The sequence below is a fragment of the Babylonia areolata genome, chromosome 18 (genome assembly GCF_041734735.1).
Source record: "Babylonia areolata isolate BAREFJ2019XMU chromosome 18, ASM4173473v1, whole genome shotgun sequence".
Lineage (NCBI taxonomy): Eukaryota > Metazoa > Mollusca > Gastropoda > Neogastropoda > Buccinidae > Babylonia > Babylonia areolata.
The window spans coordinates 54,964,393-54,983,751 of NC_134893.1; the positions used below are offsets into that span (position 1 = coordinate 54,964,393).

Consider the following 19,359-nt stretch of genomic DNA (forward strand, 5'->3'; position numbering starts at 1 on the left):
AAATGGAGTGATAACATCCTTGGTTCTTACCAAAATTATCTCCAGCTGTCGACTCAGTTTCCACAGTCTTTTCAGCCACCCTATAGAAAAGGATACTGTGGAAAGAAATGGTATGATTTGGAACTGAAATCATAACAGAGTCAGAAACTGAGCACCAAAACAAACTCAGAAACTGAGCACCAGAATGTGGAAACTTGAGTGTTGTTTTGAGTTATTTCAGTTTTGCTGTCCTCTGTCCCACTTCAGTTTAGTTCCAAATGAAACAGTTTCTCTTCACAGCAGGTGCCTTTTCCTGTCTTCTCCTTGGGTTACAGTGTTCTGAAAAGTATTGAAACGGATTTGTTGGTTGGTGAGAGTTTCCTCTAACAAAACCTTAAAGATGTTCCAACATTAGAAAATCTTATACCAGAAATCTTATAGATATTTCAGTGTGAGAAAATATGTTGATCTGCTTAGTTGTTGGTTTATTTATTTACATTTTGTTGTTGTTGGTTTTTTGTGTGTGTTTTAGTTGTCATTAATTCCATTTTCCAAACCAGATAATTACCAGCTTTACGCAGATAGAACTCTGAGCACACAACATCACATACTGTTCACTTTATCGCTGCTGTACCTCATCTGTGCACAGCTTTCACTCTCAGTGTTCTGTCAGTGAGGCTTACAGCCAGCAAATAACTATCAGTTTTCTTTTTAAACATCTGAATAGGAAACTGTTTACAGTGTAAATAAATGTGTTTTCAGTGTAGGTAAATGTTTGTTCATTAATGGAGTGTGGGAGGAGGGTGATTTCTAACAATACACCAGACTGACTGTTATGTAGTTTAGATTATCTGATAATGAATTTTGATTTGTCTTGAAAAAGATTATTTAAAATATTCTTACATTGATCTTGTTGGTTCTAGACCACAAACTTTGTTAGGAAATAGGCTTACTGTATTTTTATTTGTTTCTCGTAACCTGTTTGTTCCACTACATTGAAATTAGTACATCACTCACAAAGCAACAACAACAAAACAGTTTTAGTCACTTTAATAATATATCAACTTCACATTTGAATCTCTGACAAATGGTGGTTTTGGGTTTCAGATTTTTTTTTGGAAAATAGTTCCTGAAATCAGAAACGGTATAACACTGATAAATGGTTTTCAAAAATCGGGTCAAGTGTACACAAAAGGACATGATTTGTGTAGTCAGGACTAGAAAAAGAAGCTGGTAATATTGAGGTATTGGAAATGTCATTCTTTTGTAAAGATGCAAAGTTGTCTCAGCTTAAAATGTGATGTTGTCACAATTTCTTAGTGAATTGTTGGGAAGAAAGGGTTGGGGAAGGGAGGGAACTTGAAAGTCTGTGACATGTGTTCACTGCTCTGTTTAAACAGGTTTTGGCAACTTTTGATGAGCTAACTGTTTCTGTCACAAGAGATGAGGTGAAATTGAAGATATGTGCAGACTATCATTGTTGTTTACTTGTTTGACGCAGAATTAACCAAACTGAATCTTAAATATAATGGGCGGACTCATCATAAGTTTGAAATGTATATTTCTTAATGAAATAGAATCCACATACTAATGATAAACATAGTGATAATGATGATAATAGTAATGAACCATTTTTATACAGCACATAACCTTTTGTAACACAACCCAGACAAGCATTGTTTGGATGCTTCATGCTTTTTTGAAAATTTGTAATTATTTTTATGGTACGTTTAAGATCTACATTTTATTTTATTTATCATTGAAATAACAAGAATTGTTCAAGATACAAATACCAGCTGACTTCCTTGCTTATTCTATTGCCCTGTGGATATGATGCTTGATTTGCCTTGCTGATACCATGTCAGTTTGTTTTTTTACAGGATAGTGTAAATGTGATCCTTATGATGCTTACTCAAGTTACTGAATGCTGCCTTCCTGATACTCTATTCCGTATTCTTACTTTCTTCGCAGAATGGTATAAATCTGATCTATGATCTTTTTTCTCTTTGTATAGTCTAGCATTAATGCTCTTGCTTTTTGGACTTGATATCTTTTTAATTACACATACTTAACGTGTTCCTTTTATTCTTCTTTTTTGTTGTTGTTGTTTGGTTGTTTTTTGTTGTTGTTTTTTTTTGCTTTGTTTTTTTAAAGCAAAGCTGTATTAATCGGTGTGAAAGATAGCTCCATGTGTGTGTCATCTGCTGAATGTATTTGGATGCTACCTGTTTAACTGGTGCCCAGCTTTACTGTAGCGACTGATCCTTTGTCCTGTCAGGCTGTATTGCTTTCCACTCTACCCCTCACCCCCCACCCGAGACACACTCATCCTCCCCTCACATCCCCACCCCATTGAAAATGTGTGTGTGATGCCGCATGCTCTCTTCAGGTGGAATCCCTGAAAGAGCGATTGGACCAGACACAGTGTCAGCTGGTGAAGATGCATGAGTCAAATATCGACCTAAAGTCTCGTCTGCAAAAAGAAACTTCCCAGGTTCGTTTGTCCTGTTCACCATCCTTCAAGTCTCATTTTTTTTGTTTTTGTTTTTCTTACATGATTGTTTTCTTGGTGTTTTCTGCTTTATCATATGTTTTATAATGTTTAGTTTTTTTAAGTTCTGGATACGTTTTTTGAAGATGTGGAGAGCTACATGTCAGTTTTATGTTTATTTAAAAAAAAAATTTTTTTAAGTGTTTTAATTATGTTTGTGTTTAAAATCAAATCTTTTCTTCCTCAAGTCTTGGTAAATTTTGCTGCTAAAAGCATGCTGTTTTCTGCACAGATGAGTTTGATGACTCATAAGAATTATGTTTTCATAGTTTCGGTGTTTGTTTTGAATATCCATTTTATTCTCACTGAACTTCATATAAAACTTTAGCTGATAATAATTAATAGACAATTGGTATCCATAACCTTAATATTTGAACACCTTTCTTTTCTTAGTTTTTTTGTTTGTTTTGTTTTTGTTTAGTGAAATGGGAGCTAGAAAGTTATAAAAAAAAGAAGAAGAAAAAGACACAAAAAAAGACACCCCCTCCCCCTAAAAAAAGAAGACAGGTAAACAAGGGATTGATGTACAGTTTCATAAAGTTTGAGAAGCAGTAGATGTTAGTAAAAGTGCATTTTATAAATTTTGATTTGTGAGGATGTCTGCATGCATTTTTTTCAGTAGACAGTTTGATTAATGAATAGCTGTTCGGATGAAAATGGATAAATAGCCAATAGGATGATACAAATCGAATACATAGACAAATAGATGTTATGTAAGGACGAAAGTAGGTAAGGTGGATAAAGCAAATGGTCAGATTGCTTTCATCAGTGTGAATGCATAACACATCATGTATTGATGTTTGTACTGATGTCAGGTATATTCACTGTCTGTTCACCATGGCTCCTGCGCCTTCCCCTGTCCCATAGCCCTGCCAGTGCATTTAAGCTGTCCCATGGAGCATACATGTCAGTGTGTAGTCATAACCTGACCTTTCCCCAGAAGCCACCTGACTGTGTGTGATCAGGACCTGACCTCTCCTCAGTCCTGTCTTTGTGTGATCAGGACCTAACCTCTCCTCAGTCCCACCTGTCTGTGTGTGATCAGGACCTAACCTGTCCTCAGTCCCGTTTGTCTGTGTGTGATCAGGACCTAGCCTCTCCACACTCTCACCTGTCTGTGTGTGATCAGGACCTGACCTGTCCTCAGTCCCGTCTGTGTGTGATCAGGACCTAACCTCTCATCAGTCCTGTTTGTCTGTGTGTGATCAGGACCTAACCTGTCCTCAGTCCTGTTTGTCTGTGTGTGATCAGGACCTAACCTCTCATCAGTCCCACATGTCTGTGTGTGATCAGGACCTGACCTGTCCTCAGTCCCTTCTGTGTGTGATCAGGACCTAACCTCTCCTCAGTCCCGTTTGTCTGTGTGTGATCAGGACCAACCTCTCCTAAGTCCCGTTTGTCTGTGTGTGATCAGGACCTTACCTGTCCACAGTCTCACCTGTCTGTGTGTGATCAGGACCTAACCTCTCCTCAGTCCCATTTGTCTGTGTGTGATCAGGACCTAACCTCTCCTCAGAGCTTACAAGTATTTATGATGATGTGGGTTTAAGTGTGTGCTTCATCCTCATTACTGTCCTCTTCTTTGTGTTTGTATTCTAGTGCTTGCTTTTGGGGGGAGTGGGGGGGGGGGGTATCCATAGTTTTTTTTAATTGTAGCTTTTGAAAAATTTGCAGTTCTGTGAGCATTTTTGTTGGGATGGGGTGTGGGGGTCCTTTTTTTTCTTTTTAATTGTGGCTCTTGAAATGCTTAGTTCTGAAATAGTTTTTGTCTGGCTGCATTTTTTTTTTCTCTCACATTTAGTTTTATGGCATGTGTATGTCATGTCAAGAGTAGTTGCCTGTGCTTTTTGCCAGCAGCTGTGTCTGTGAGTGAGAGGAGCGGTTTTTAGCAGTGAAAGTTGAAGGAGGTGAAAGAAGCAGGCAGGTGTGAAATGTGTGCAATGGCATTTAGGGAGGCCTGTGTGTGTGTGTGTGTGTGTGTGTGTGTGTTCATCAGAATCTGGACAGCAGTTACAGCAGTGGACACAGCGGGCGCTGGAACCAGCAGCCCACAGCACACATGGATTCCTCCCAGGTAGGGTACCATCCTGAAGGAATAACTATGTGGGGTTTTCAAGCATGAGTCCAGCATGATGCAGAATACTTAACATCAGATTGAAGGGAACAAGGATTTGTGTGTGAGAGGGGGTTATGAGAGTACGCATGTGTGTGGGGTTTCTTTGTTTTGTGTGTGTGTGCATGTGTGTGTCTGTGTGTGCGTGTCTGAAAACCTACAGGAATAATATTTTTACAAGAAAGGAAAAACATGTATCATTCAATAATCCAGTCCAAATATGCACATGAAATGCAGTTTTGCATGACTAATTAGTTGTGTTTTTCCCCCCAGTACTGTTTTGTCAACAAAGTTCAGGAGCAACATGTAAAATGTGCACACAGACTTTCTTTTTGCAGTGGGGGTGGGGGATTGTGGTTGATGGGGAAAATGCCAATAAAGCTAAATAGCTTTGCAGAGACTTTGAAGCACTATGACATAGAAAATGAAAGAATATGTATTGGTCTCTTGATAGAGTTGCCCTGATGTATTCCTAGCTCTCTTAATGATGAACTAAACACAGTTTTACTCTACCTATACCCTGGTCTCTTAATGAAAATTATACCCAGTTTTACCTGGCATACTTCTTGGTCTCGTAATGACAGACTATACCCAGTGTTGCCCTGGCCTTTTCCTTGGTCTCGTAATGACAAACTATACCGAGTGTTGCCCTGGCAAACTGTACTTAGTGTTTTTGCCCTGGCAGAGCGTCAAACGACAGTTAAAGGAATCAAAGGACACGGTGCAGAAGCAGCGCATGGAGATTGACTCCCTCAAGTCCAAGCTGGACATGTCCCTGTCCAAGCTGACGGGCACAGAGAAGGCTCTGGCTGAGGCCCTCAAGGAGTACAAGCAGGAGAAAGAAAAATTTGTCAAGTACTCCACTGAGTGGAACCGCCGTATTCGAACGCTGGAAGGGCAGGTAGGATTGGTTGTTTGGTTTGTTGGTGTGTTTTGTGGTGTGTGTGTGTGTGTGTGTGTGTGTGTGTGTGTGTGTTTCTCATTCTTTATGTTTTTGTCACTTGTTTTGGTTGAGCAGTAAGAAAATATAACGAACTTCACTGATTTTTGGTTGAATGGTAATAAAGTATAGTTATTTTCACTAAAACTATAATGACTTTCACTGATTTTGGTTGCACAGAAGGAAAGTATAATAAATTTGACTGATTTTGGTTAGACAGTAAAAAGTATGATGACTTTTGTTTGTTTAAATGGATAAGCATAGTGTTCACTTTCATAGATGGGGCTATTCAGATCTCAAAATAGTGTTTCATCTTGCCAGTATCATTCATCCGTCAATGCTCATTTGCTAAAATCCTTGCAGACCTAAGTGCAGTCTTTAGTTCTGATGCAATATACAATACAATACAATACAATACAAAAAAAAAATTTTTAAAGCGGCAGCCTGATAACATGCTGTGTGTGTGTGTGTGTGTGTGTGCAGTTGAAAGAGGGCACCCACAAGCTGGAGCACACCAGAGACAACCTGCTGACCAAGGAGCGGGAGTGTCGGCGCCTGGACCACGAGGCCAAGCAGCAGCAGCAGAAGACCCGGGAGCAGGAGCGGGAGATCCTCAAGCTGAAGGCTGTGGAGCATGAGTACAACCAGCTCAAGGAGCAGCTCGACAACAAGGACCGCGAGCTGATGCATGCTCATTCTGAAATGCGTGAGAAGGACTCCAGGCTGGACAAGCTCCAGTCAGAATTTGCCCAGCAGATGGGCGAGATGGAGCAGGAGTACAGCCGCGAGCGGGACGACCTTGAGAACCACCTGGAAGAGCTGAAGAGTCAGTTGTGCTCGGCACAGGAGCGACAGTCGACCATGGAGAACAACATGACCTCAGGCATGGCAGACTTCCTGACGGAGAAGGACGAGATGATTGCCCAGCTGGAGGAGCGGGTGATAGAGAATGACCGCAAGATCTGTGACATGCAGGAGGAGCTGCAGGCAGAAATGGGGGAGAACTCTGACCTCGTGCACAACATGGAGATCCTGCAGGAGGAGAAGCAGCAGCTGCAGCACCACGTGGACTCCATGGAGAAGCAGGTGGTGTCCCTCAAGGAGAAGGTGGATGACCTGGAGAAAGACAACCACACACTGAGGCAGCACCTGGACAGGCTGAGGCAGGAGAATGCCCAGCTCACAACTCACCTGAAAAACACCGCCCCGGCGTCCTCTGACCCTGAGAAGAGGCAGTTGGAGATGACGGTGGAGGGTCTGAACAAGCAGATCCAGGGCCTGCAGCTCAAGCTTATGGAGAGGTTTGAGGAGACGGAGAGCAGCAAGTCCACGGGCTCTGAGCAGGATGACCTCCTTCACAACATCCTCATCATGGACTCAGACTTGAAGGAGGTCAACAACCTGCTCAAAGAGCTCCAAGATCGTTTCGATGCCTACGTTTCGTCCGTCACTGGTGAACCCAGAAAAGAAGCTTCCGTTCTCTCTGAAATGATCAATCAGGTTGGTCACCGTTGCCAACAGCTTCAAGAAACCCTTCAGCAAGGCTCGGCTGGCGACCTGCTGGATGGCTGTGTTGGAGAGGACTATCACCATGCGGTGACAGTGACTGCTGCCTCCAGCAGTGTGGTGATTCTGGAAGAGTACCGCGGGCTGAAGGGCAAGTTTGATCGGGTGGTGGCGGAGCTGAAGAAGCTGAAGAAGGAGCTGAACGAGAGCTCCTGCAGTGAGCTGGAGAGGAGAGACAAGCAGATGGAAACCACCATGGGCACCTTGGAAGACTCCTACAAACAACAGGTGCAGCTTGCTGTATAGGCTTAGTTACTGCATGTTTTGTTTTGCCTTCCACAACTCTTTCCTCCATCACTCCTTACTTTCCATACCTCTCTCTCTTTCTGTCTCTCTTTCTGTCTTTTCTTCTTCTTCTTCTGTTCTGTCCATTGCCTTTTTCCTCTGTCTGGATCTATGTTTTCTGACAAAGTGTACAGAATAGTAGGAGGTAGACTAAAAGAATCTTGTTAAAAGTTGACTTAATAGGGATGGAAAAAAAAAAGCAATACGTCAGCCCACAGGTTCTTCATCAGGCAAATGAGATAGAGTAGATTATACATTTTTGTTGATAATTTTTATGGGTTAATATCCTGATGACATAAAGATACAAAGTATAAGCTTTTATTCGCTTGTTTTCTGTCATTTCTTAACATTTACTATTCTTAAGAATGGATGTGTGTATCACTGTGTGTGAAGATGTGTGTATGTGCATGGGGAAGAGCAGGTGTCTTCATCGTTGTGTTCAAAGCAGAGAATACATGGAACATGATGCCTACGTGTCACTATGTATGGAGATGTGTGTGTGTGCAAAGGGAGGTGTCTTCATTGTTGTTTTGAAAGTAGATAATTCAAAGGACATGGTGGCTGTGCTTCAGGTGGAGAACCTGGTGAATAGGGTGGATCAGCTGTCTGCCCAGCTGGCCTCCCAGCACAGCACCCTGGCTCTTCAGGCACACCTGGAACACACCTCCACTCCACCCTCCAAAGTCATCACGACTCAGGAGGTGGGGCAGCAGCTGAGCCACCTGGACAGCTGCATTCACCAGATGGAGAAGACCCTGGCTGAGGTGCCGCTTCAGCCAACCAACGGCAAGCTTGCTGGCAACCCCTCTCCTGATGCCAGCACGGCGCCAGTGGACAGTCAGATGATGGGGCGCCTGAAGGACATGCACCAGCAGCTGGAACACGCCAGCAAGGACCTGCAGGACATGGTCAAGGACCTCCCAGGGTCTGTCTCCAATCCCCATGGCCTGCCATCACAACAGCAAGCTTTAGCAGCCAGGCTGGACAGCTGTGGGCAGAAAGTGGACAAGCTGACCCAAATGGTACAGGATAACGGGACAGGTAGCAGTCAGCCCAAGGACAACCCCAGCAGCAGTCCTGGCTGTAAAGGGGGCTGTCCGGAAGTCATGGACAGCTCTGCTTCCAGTATGGAGCGGTGTATGCTTGAGGTGATGGAAAGGATCCAGGAAATTGGGGAACAGCTGGATGCTCTGGAAGATGGGGCTGAAGACAGTGATGATGATGAAGAGGAGGCCACAACCATTGATGATGTGCGTGAACATCTCGCCAACCTGTCTGAGTACGTGAAGCAGCACTCCAAGTTCTCAGACCATGACTGGCGGCTGATGCAGCTTCTCAGTGCTCAGAAAGCGGTGATCAGCAAAGACAGACTGGATAGCTTGGGGTCTGACCCTCCTGACAGCAGGGACAAGCTTCAGGCATATGCTGACCGCTTATCTCTGGAATCGCTCATTCTGGTGGAAATGTCTCATCTGTTGGAAAGGGATTCTGAGGAGCAAGAGGAGGATAGGGACCCTGTGATGCGTGAGGTGGGTGTGCTCAACTCCAAAGTTCTGTCTCTGTATCAGAAACTGGACGAAGAGATGAGGACGCTGTGTGTCACAGGCACTAGTGCAGACATTCTGCGAGTGCAGGCAGACATTCTTGCAGAAAAGTTGTTGGTGGAGGGACAGCTGTGCTCCAGTGCTTTCTCTCAGGACTCTCACCTCAGTGAAGAGGAGGCCAAAGAAGAGGTTGAAAAGAAAACACAGCCTCAACTGTTGGCCTCAGAAGCCATCTTGAGATCTCAGTTAGATTCCTTCATTGGTCATAATCTGGACAAAAGCTGTGATGAACTGTGGTCTTCAGCAAGTCATCTGACCACACGATCTCTTGTGCAAGGTGAATTGACGTTTGCTCTGAACAGCTTGAAAAAGCAGCTGGACAGTCTGCCTGCCTCCAAGCCTGCTGTCAGTGCCAGAGACTTTTCCTTCCAGCGCTTGCAGGACAGACACAAAGCTGTGATGGAGGTGGCAGAAGCCTATCAGGAGAAAATGATCCAGGCTTTGGCCATCATCATCTCCAAAGAGAGTGAGGAGATGACCATCGTGGAAGGGCCGGAGAACGTTCTGGAGGCGGTGTGCTCAGAGGTGTCCACCATCATGGAGAAACACATCCAGCGCTACAAGGAGAAAGTGCGAACAGCCAGTGACACTCTGACTGCCCATCGCTGGGACATGATGGTCAACCAGCTGCGAGCCGATCGAGAGATTGTTCTGACGGAGATTCGCAAGCAGCACACAGCCTACGCAAGTGACCCTGACAGTGAAAGTGACATAGAGGTTCCTTTCCAGACACTGGACAGCTCCATCAACAACTTTGGTGAGATCATGTCCTTGCGGTCAATCCTGTGTGCTCATCTGGACTTCATTGTGGAACTGCTCAAGATGGGGGACACCACTCTGCTGGCAGAGATGGAGGTGGGAGATGAAGATGAGAGAGGGGAGGAAGAGGAAAATGATGATGATCACAGAGCTCTTCAGAGAGGACTGTCATGTTTTGTGCACAATCTGGCTGAGGCCCTGAAAGCGGAAGCCCAGTCCAAGCAGTGTCAGGTCAACAAGATGCTCACAGGTAAATCAGTTTCCAGGCTACCATGTGTTGGTCATTGAGCCAAACCCAGTCCAGTACTGTGCAATAAACTGACTTTTGTTTAATCACTAACAAAATCTCTCAGTGAAATGAAATGCAGTTTACAAGTGCAGGAGATTCTTCAACTATTAAGTTGGCTGCCTATCAACAAAAAGAAAAGAAGAAAATTTTACATGTTCAAAATACATTAAAGCTAATCCCCAAAGCATTTAAACAGGTTTGAAAACAACCCGATTATCACACACAGTATCAGAATACATGCTGAATGTTAACATTGTCAGTTTGTACAGACTAACAGTGATTTTTGAATACATTCTGAAAATTCTTTCCACACTTTTAGTTCACTCAGTTACTGGTTATTTTACAATGCGTGTTGTATGAAGACTGTCAGAAATTGATTTATGTTCAGACCAGTTTCACTCTGGTAGGTCACCAGTCAATGATCACAGCACAGGTGAATTAATGAGGCTTACTTACATCTCAGTTCATTTTATGTGACAGGTCAGGGTATTAGATCACTTTTTCCATGTGAAAGATCAGCGTATAACCTCCCTGCTAATTTCATGTGACACATCAGGGTAATAACCTTACTGCTCATTTCATGTGACAGAGCTCTTCAGAGAGGACTGTTTTGAACCTCACTGCTCATTTCATGTGACAGGGTATAACCTTGCTGCTCATTTCATGTGACACATCAGGGTATTGACTCACCCATTTCAAGTCACAGATCAGGGAATTGACGCATTTCACGTGACAGCTCAAGTATTACCTGACTCTTTTCATGTGACAAATCAGGGTGTGCTCATTCCATGTGACAGATCATGCTGTTGCCTTACTCATTCCATGTGACAGATCATGCTGTAGCCTTACTCATTCCATGTGACAGATCATGCTGTAGCTTTACTCATTCCATGTGACAGATCATGCTGTAGCTTTACTCATTCCATGTGACAGATCATGCTGTTGCCTTACTCATTCCATGTTACAGATCATGCTGTAGCCTCACTCATTCCATGACTACAGCTCATTCCATGTGACAGATCATGCTGTAGCCTTACTTATTCCATGTGACAGATCATGCTACAGCCTTACTCATTCCATACAGCCTTACTCATTCCATGTGACAGATCATGCTACAGCCTTCTGCTCATTTCATCTTGTGACAGACCAGGGTATTTCACCATCGTCCATCCCGAACATCCCCCACCCAAAGAATGCTTCCACCTACTGCAGCACCCTGTCTCGGGAAGCGGTCTTTGCAGCCCAGACCACTTTCATGATGTACAAACTGAAGCTGCTCCACCAGCAAGAGATGGACGCCCTCAAGGCCGCCCGACCTGCCCGCACCAGACCAGCGGGCTCCTCAGAGAAGGACGGCAGGGAGGGGGAGGAGGGGGACATCTACCAGATGCTGGCCCCGCTGGAAGAGGTGCTGGACACCAAGTACGACGATGAGATGGAGACCCTGCGGGTGATTGCCTCCCAGGTGGGGAAGCTGGAGGGGGTGATGAGGGGGCGGGACTGGCCCCTGGTGGAGGAGCACGTGCGTCAGCTGGAGCAGAAGGTGCAGGATGAGCTGGGGCTTGCCAAGCAGAGGCATGAAGTCCACCTTGACCTCTTCAAGCAGGAGGAGAGCAAGGTACTGTTCATTACAGTACCATAGAATACAATACAATATGATACAATACAATACAATAGATCCACCTCAGACACTTCAAGCAGGAAGAGAGCAAGGTACAATACAATACAATACAATACAATACAATACAATACAATAGGTCCACCTCAGACTCTTCAGGCAGATCTTAAGAGAGTAAGGTTGGTCATCTCTCCAGTTTGGGGCTGGGAGGTGTATAGCTGGGTCACTACCATGTTTTTTGAACAAAACAAAACACATAATCAAAACAAAGCATATAGCTGAGTAAAACAAAAGCACAAAGATAAAGCTTTTTAGGTGATCAAAACAGCACACAGACAACCAGACAAAAGCACAAGTGTGTGCTGTGCATGTTGTGGTAACAGGTGGAACACCTGTTGGCTGGAGGGCCACAGGTAATAAAAAAAAAAAAAGAGCACACAGACAACCAGACTGAAGCCCAGAAGTGTCCCAGATGGTCTGGGTTTGAATCCCGGTCTTGCCATTTCTGCCAAGTTTGACTGGAAAATGAAACAGAGCATCTAGTCAAATGGATGAGATGATAAACCAAGGTCTCATTTGCAGCATGCACTGAGCACACTAAAAAACAGAGTGTTGTAAAAAACGTAAGTGTTGCCCTCTGGCAAAATTCTGTAAAAGAAATCCACTCTGATAGGTACACAATTATAACATATGCATGCACTCAAGGCCTGACTAAGCGCTTTGGGTTATACTGCTCATCAGGCATATGCCAAGAAGATGTGGTGTAGCAAATATATGTGGATTTATCTGAACGCGGTGACGCCTCCTTGAGCACAGTGAAATGATTGTGACAGGTGGAGCACCTGTGGGAGGAGGGGCAGCAGGAGCGGGAGCACTTTGAGGCCAGGTGCTCAGACCTGGAGGAGGAACTGCGCTCTGTCAGCAACCTGCACAACGATGAGGTGGAGCGCATGCGACAGGACGTCATGACGGCCGTCAGTGCCATCCGCGCCAACGAAGAGGAGTCGGAGACACAGCTAGCAGACAGGGTGCAGGTCCTGACCAAGCAGATGACGCTGCAGAAAGACAACTACAAGGTGGGTGTGGGGTGTTGGTTTTTGTGTGTGTTTTTTGGGGGGGATGGGGGGTGGGGGGGGTTGCATGTCTGTTGTGCATGTGTGTGTGTGTGTGTGTTGTACATTTATTTGCTTGTTTGTTCATTTATTATCATTATTGTCTTTTCCTTTTATTTTTTATTCATTAATTATTATTACTTTTTACTCCTTGAGTAAAAACTAAAAGTGATAGTGAAATTGTTGTTGACATTTCAGCGTTTCCTGGACAAGCTGAAGGGCCAGCTTGTCATGGCCAACAAGGAAGACCTGGTTGACATGGTCAAAAAGGAACTGACCGGCATCACTGACATCACAGAGCTGGTCAGTTTCTGGACCTCTTGCGTGTGCGTGGTTTGTGTGTGTGCGTGTGTGTGTGTGTGTGTGTGTGTGTTTATGAAACTTTATTTTTGTCAAAAGAGGACACTTAGAGGTATTACTTGAATGTTGCTAGTCAGAGCTCATCAGGACCTGTTAAAGATAACCCTTAACCCTTAAAGAATGAGTACACAATTTTGATTTGAACCTTAGACCTGAAAGTCCATTATGGTGAAAATCCAGTGCTCTGCTTGCTGTCATGCCAGTCTTTTTTGTTTCTTTCTTTTCAATTTTGCATGGATTTAAAAGAAAATAGACAAATCAGAGCAGCAGTTGAAACAGTACAGACCCGTGTTTAGTAGCCTATCATATGTTATTTGTGTGGCGTCTTGTAGAAGCATCAAAGCACACACACACACACATATATATATATAATGGTTCATCAGTCTTCATATCACAATTGAAGTGCAGCGTGTCAGCACACTTTAAACTTTATGCTTGCTAATGCTCTTTATTGTCTATGCTAATATTTGTAATTCATGTGCACTGTGGAACAGTTCAGTATGATCTAAACCCAACAGTTGCGAATCTGTCACTCTTTTGCTCTGTAACTCCTGGCTAGTAATCCTTGGTAGATTTCATTCTGTATTACACAGTCAACCTGTACAAACGTTTTCAGTTTTGTTTGTTGATGTTGTTGTTTGGGGGAAAGGGAGGGGTGTTGTTGATAACTACCTGGAGGGGTGTTCCTATTGATGATCATTTTGATAGCTGAGCTTGAAAGTGAGCTAAAGCGTTGTTCTAGCCTGTCATGATTGGTTTTTTTGTTGTGGTTTTTTCGTTTTCTTTTTTAAATTATGCATTCGTGGCACTCAAAAGTGAAGAAAAATGTATGTATTGCAGCCTGATGATGAGGAAATCCCTCCATTGCCAAGTCAGCCTCCACCAGATGCTCCGCAGACTGAGGAGAACTCGTTCAACAGGGAAGAGGTAATGAGTGACTGGGCTGGCTGCAGTGTCTGCCATGTGTGTGGCCCGACACACTTGTTCTTGTACATGCTTTGGTCATCCTTTTTGAATGTGTTTGTCAAGAGTTTTTCAAACAATATATAAACGTTTTATTTGTTCATTCGTTATTTTTGTTTTATTATTTTACTCCTTTGGTTCAGTATGGTAACTTGCTTCATTTTTATCTTTTGTTGTTGTTGATATTGCGTGTTATGTTACCTTTGTTTAATCTTTGACACCTTTACACACCTGTGTTTAGAATATGTTGCTGCATACTTTGGTACTTAACCTGCTCATCCACTGGATGCATATATTGGGCAAGTCTTTGCTGGATCATACAGTTCAGCACAAACACTTGAGGTTTTGGGAACAGCTGAGTTAGCACAGAGCATAGTTTATTTTCAAACTCTTGAGTGTCAATATGGTAAACAACATTTACTGTTGAAATGGAAATGGACAAGGGCCATTACACATTTCGCAAGTTATTTAGAGAATATTCAGGAGTGGACTCAGCACAGCTGCAAGAACAATGATTATGGTTTATTATGTCTAACTGTTAGTGGTTTATCAGACTGGAATCCATGTGTGGCAAGGAACATGGTCTTCCTTATACATGCCTTAGGAACCAGAATGAATATTTGTTTCTGTGACTGTTATTGCCAGGAATAGAACTACTGAATATTTACATGTGAATCAGTTTCTGTGACTGTTATTGGCAGGAAAATAGAACTACTGAAAATCTGAATATTTACATGTGAATCAGAGTTTATCACTTTCTGTGACTGTTGTTGCAGGAAAAAGAACTATTGAATATTCACATGTGAATCAGAGTTTTTCACTTTCTGACTGTTGTTGCAGGAAAAAGAACTATGTAATGTTCACATGTGAATCAGAGTTTTTCACTTTCTGACTGTTGTTGCAGGAAAAATAACTATTGAATGTTCACATGTGAATCAGAGTTTCGCTGACTGTTATTGACAGGAAATCGAACTACTGAATATTTACATTCTAGCTTTCTCTGACTGTTGTTGCAGGAAATAGAACTGCTGAAGAAGGAGAAGGATGAAGCCTTGGCTGAAGAGACACGTAACACCAAAGCTGGTGAGTGGGTCAGCTTTGTTCCCTCTGTGGACACAACATGTTTATTGATGAGGGATAAGCGTGAGCCCATGTCTTTTTTTTTACATGTTCCTGTCACCCATTATGGGGGGAAAGGCACAGGGGGTGAAGGTAGTTGATATACAAGACACAGAAATCGAACCTTAACAATCAGCCTTCAAAACAGGATAGAGTAAACATAAAAAGCAAAGTTGGAAAGACATCGGAGGGGGGACACTAAAGAAAAAGGGATAGAGAGGAGAGAAAAATTATTCAAGGGAAATGGAAATGTTCATGTGAAGAGGGGGCAAAGTTGTTGTGTTATATGGCTGAGAACTGGTCAGTCATTCCCATTTTCCTCTGTCTAAGATAATTTATAAATCCATTTAATGGGTGTAAGTGTGTTTTTCAAGGTCTTTTTAGCAAATAAAATGAACAGGGGAGATTTTTTTTTCTTTTTTCGTCCTCCAGTAATGGAAAAAATGACACAAATTTAAATTTCATGTTGTTGTTTTTTTTAAAATGACTACATTATTAAGAATGTTTTTTCCACACAGTCCTGAATGGACGAGTTGTCATGTGATTACCATGTGTTGACCTGTTGAGAATTTTGAGCTAAGGTAACCTGATTTTTTTTTTGTTTTTTTTTTGGGGGGGGGGGGTGGTGGGTGACATGCTTGTAGTGCAAAAATAAATAGCTCACAAACACGATACAACACAGCAAAGCCCAACATGCAACAAAACCCTCTTTTCCTTGTGCAACACAATGATTTTTTTCCACTAACTTCTGCTCTGGTATTCAGTGCTTGAAGTGCACTGATTTTGTGAGTGAGAGAGAGAGAGAGAGAGAGAGAGACATGTGAAGAAAAATGTTATAGTGTGATAGATGTAACATACATGGCCCAAACATTGTTTCCAGCCTTGGATGCTATGAGGAAAGCTTACGAGGAGGAGCTGCAGCATGAACGGCAGAAGTACAGAGAGTGTCTGACCACAATGTACAACGAGGACTTCGTCAATGAGATCCGCCGTAGACACGAGTCAGTCCTTCTATGATCTGGTTTTTATCTACAGATTGTCTTGGGAGTGAAGGAAGATTGATGATTATCTTGTTTTACCAGTTAGGAATTTGACCTAGGATAGCAATGATTGTTTGATAGAATGCATGTGGTGAAAATTTTCTTTTTTCAGAGGAAAGTTGTGTTTTGGTGGCAGTGGTGGTGATAAGGGTGCTGGGAGGGATTATTGTTGATTAAATTTTATCATGTTATAAAGTGGAGATAGATAGTATTGATGTCACATCATTTCCACTATTAATTTAGTTTATGTTCCAGTCTGCTCAGTATTAATTTCTGCACTTTCTGCACCAAACATTTCAGATCATTCCTTACATAAATTCATATTGTTCAGGAAAAAAAAAAAAGAATGATGAAAGAACTGGACCAAAGAAAAAGTCTACTGGAAGGGGAAAGTATCAAGGCAAAATAAATAGGCAAGGCTGGTGAAAGGGAAAGCTGTAAAGACTGCACTCTGCTATGCTGTGATGTGTGTGAGGGTGTCTGCAAGTTTCCCTAAACACGGCCTATTTTTATTTAGTTTATTTGGATTATTTGTTTTCTGTATGTCATTCTATTCTTACTTCTTTTTGATTTGTTTGCTTATTTATTTTCTGTATCTGTTTTTTTAGGGATTTTTTCCCCATACAGCAGTCGGTAGGCTTTTGAGGCCTGACCAACAAACAGGGTCTATAAATACGTTAGGCATCTGCTCCTTTTTAAAAAAAAAATTTTCTTCAAAGCAGATGTGGAGTGGTATAAGAATCAGACCACACACTTTCACACCACTTTGAAACTGAAACAGAAAGTGACACAAACCTACCTTTCTTCCATGGAGTGACCACAATTATTTCTTGATTATTCTGTCTCTAAAAGGGGGGATCTGCAGGAAGAAGCACTCATCCTAAAAAAAAAAAAAAAAAGGACCTTTATTTTCGCAGTATCTGGGCTGGACCACTCCAGCTACCAAAGCGCTCCTGTGGATAACAGCTCCAGCCTGTCATTTACTGCTACTTTGATCCATGATCCCTACAGTAAAAAAATGATTTTTTTTTTCAGTTTCTTAACTCCTTTTTTTCTTCTTTCCTTTCTTTCTTCTCCTCTTCTTCTTTGGTGGTTCACAAAAAAAAAAGGTCACAACCTGTGTTGCATTGTGTTGTGGTGTGGTGTGCCCAGGGAAGAGCTGGAGAAGACGCAGGAGGAGCTGAAGCAGGTGAAGATGCACTACATGAGCAAGTGCGAGGACCTCAAGCTGCTGGAGGTCAAGCTGGGTCAGACCAAGCAGGACTATGAGAGTCACATCAACCAGCTCATCAAGAGGTGGGGAACGTCTCTGTGTGTGTCTGTGTGTGTGTGTGTGTGTGTGTGTGTGTATGTGTGCGTGTGTGTACATCAGTCTATGTGTGTGTGTGTGCATCTGTATGTGGGTGGGTGTTCAAAGACCATCTTTTTTTTTTAATAAGAATAGGACAAGACACAATTCTGTGTCAAAACAGAATGTAATCAGTACATTAAGTTTATTTTTTGTTTGTTTGTTTTTTAAGACTGTCTATAAGATTTGAAATATCAGTTTTTTTTCTACAGTCGTTGTGGGTTTTTTTTGGGGTTTCTCTCTGTGCTCTGCAGTCATACTTTCTGGTGTGGAGATTTTTAAGAGGAAGGTTAAAAAGGTGAAAGGAGAGGGTCAGACCCTGTTTTCTGATGCTGAGCCCTGGACACAGTGGTTGTGAACTCACTACCCCCAGTCACCATGAAAGACGATGGGATCTTTAAATTTTGATTTACTTGACATGCCTCTTGACTCCTTGTGGAGCACAGGGCTGCAACAGTACTCCTCCAGTGGAATCTCTAAATGTGGCTGACTGTGTTGATGACTTTCTGCAGCAACGACCACTTGGATGACATGGTGAACCAGGAAATTGAGCGACTCAAAGACTTCATCAAGAACCGGCCGACAAACTTGACCACTGGCACGGCCACTTTGGAGGAGGAACTGTATGATGCTCAGGTCAAAATTAGCAGGATAGGTTTTATTTATTCATTTACTAAGAAATCTTGCTTTTGTGCATATTCTTGAAGCTCTGTGCGCTTGGGTGGATCGGTGGCCTAGTGGTAAGTTAGTGAGTAGGAAGCAAGTGTCCATGAGTTGAAGTCCCTTTTATGGACCAGGACTTTTACATACACCCTCCATTATACTTTGAGTGGTGGTCTGGGTGCTAGACATTCGGATGAGACGATAAACTTCGGTTCCTGTGTGCAGCATGCATTTAGTTCACGTAAAAGACAATGAAAAGGCTGTCCCTGGCAAATTTTTTGTGGAAAAATCCTCTTTGATAGCAAAATAAGCACACTTGCATACAGAAAAAAAAGAAAAGAAAAGGGTGGCAATGCACTCTCCCCAGAGACGGCAACCCAAATTTCACACACACTGACAAAAGGTAATACAGTACAATTGAATACAGTTCAATGAATTGGTTCACAATTCACAGCATGGTATAATTTGTGTGTGAGAGTGGTGCTAGTGTACATGTGTAGTGTATATGTGTGTTTTTGTGCAATATTGCGTGAGAAATAGTTTAATGACTGCCAGATGGTTTATTGGGTTTTTTTTTCTTCTGTTTTTTTTTTTCTCCAGAACATTGATTCTTTAGGATCCTTGAACTGATGAACAGAATTCTTTAAAATGCTTCACTTGTCAGAAAATGTTGTGTATTCAGTATTCATATGATTTAGTGAAAATAGTCTGAAAGCTGTAGTCAATGTACATGGGATTTGATTATGGTCTGAAAGCATCTGTAGTCAATGTATGTAGGATTTACTAGGCAATCCACACAGTATTCAGTACATAAAGATTTATGGAGTGTGTGAAAAAATGTCTTAAAAGCTTGACCTTGACCTTTGCTGTGTTCAGATCATGATACGAGTCAAGGATGCAGAGCTGCAGAAACTGAGGTCACAGGTGAAGAACTTCGAGAATAGTCTTCACCGCACCACAGAGGTAAGGGGCATCAGCGGGTGTAACGCCAAGAGGAGAATACTCCATGTCGCAGTCCTGAGACAGAAGACAGCACCTAATATTACCGCA

General features: G+C 42.6%; 1 protein-coding gene across 4 annotated transcripts in view; it reads left to right on the forward strand.

The window, feature by feature from the left end:
• Positions 1-19,359, forward strand: part of LOC143292921 (uncharacterized) — an 80,605-nt gene that overhangs the window by 53,802 nt on the left and 7,444 nt on the right. For 3 of the 4 annotated variants that reach the window (XM_076603614.1, XM_076603615.1, XM_076603616.1), the window contains 14 exons: positions 2,369-2,473; positions 4,527-4,604; positions 5,329-5,544; positions 6,067-7,377; positions 8,007-10,047; positions 11,232-11,704; positions 12,538-12,780; positions 13,015-13,119; positions 14,017-14,103; positions 15,156-15,222; positions 16,139-16,259; positions 17,451-17,594; positions 18,159-18,282; positions 19,186-19,272. In XM_076603614.1, the coding sequence (XP_076459729.1) occupies positions 2,369-2,473; positions 4,527-4,604; positions 5,329-5,544; positions 6,067-7,377; positions 8,007-10,047; positions 11,232-11,704; positions 12,538-12,780; positions 13,015-13,119; positions 14,017-14,103; positions 15,156-15,222; positions 16,139-16,259; positions 17,451-17,594; positions 18,159-18,282; positions 19,186-19,272 (5,202 nt within the window). The remainder of the gene's footprint in view (positions 1-2,368; positions 2,474-4,526; positions 4,605-5,328; positions 5,545-6,066; positions 7,378-8,006; positions 10,048-11,231; positions 11,705-12,537; positions 12,781-13,014; positions 13,120-14,016; positions 14,104-15,155; positions 15,223-16,138; positions 16,260-17,450; positions 17,595-18,158; positions 18,283-19,185; positions 19,273-19,359) is intronic. The other variant, XM_076603617.1, reaches the window with a different exon arrangement.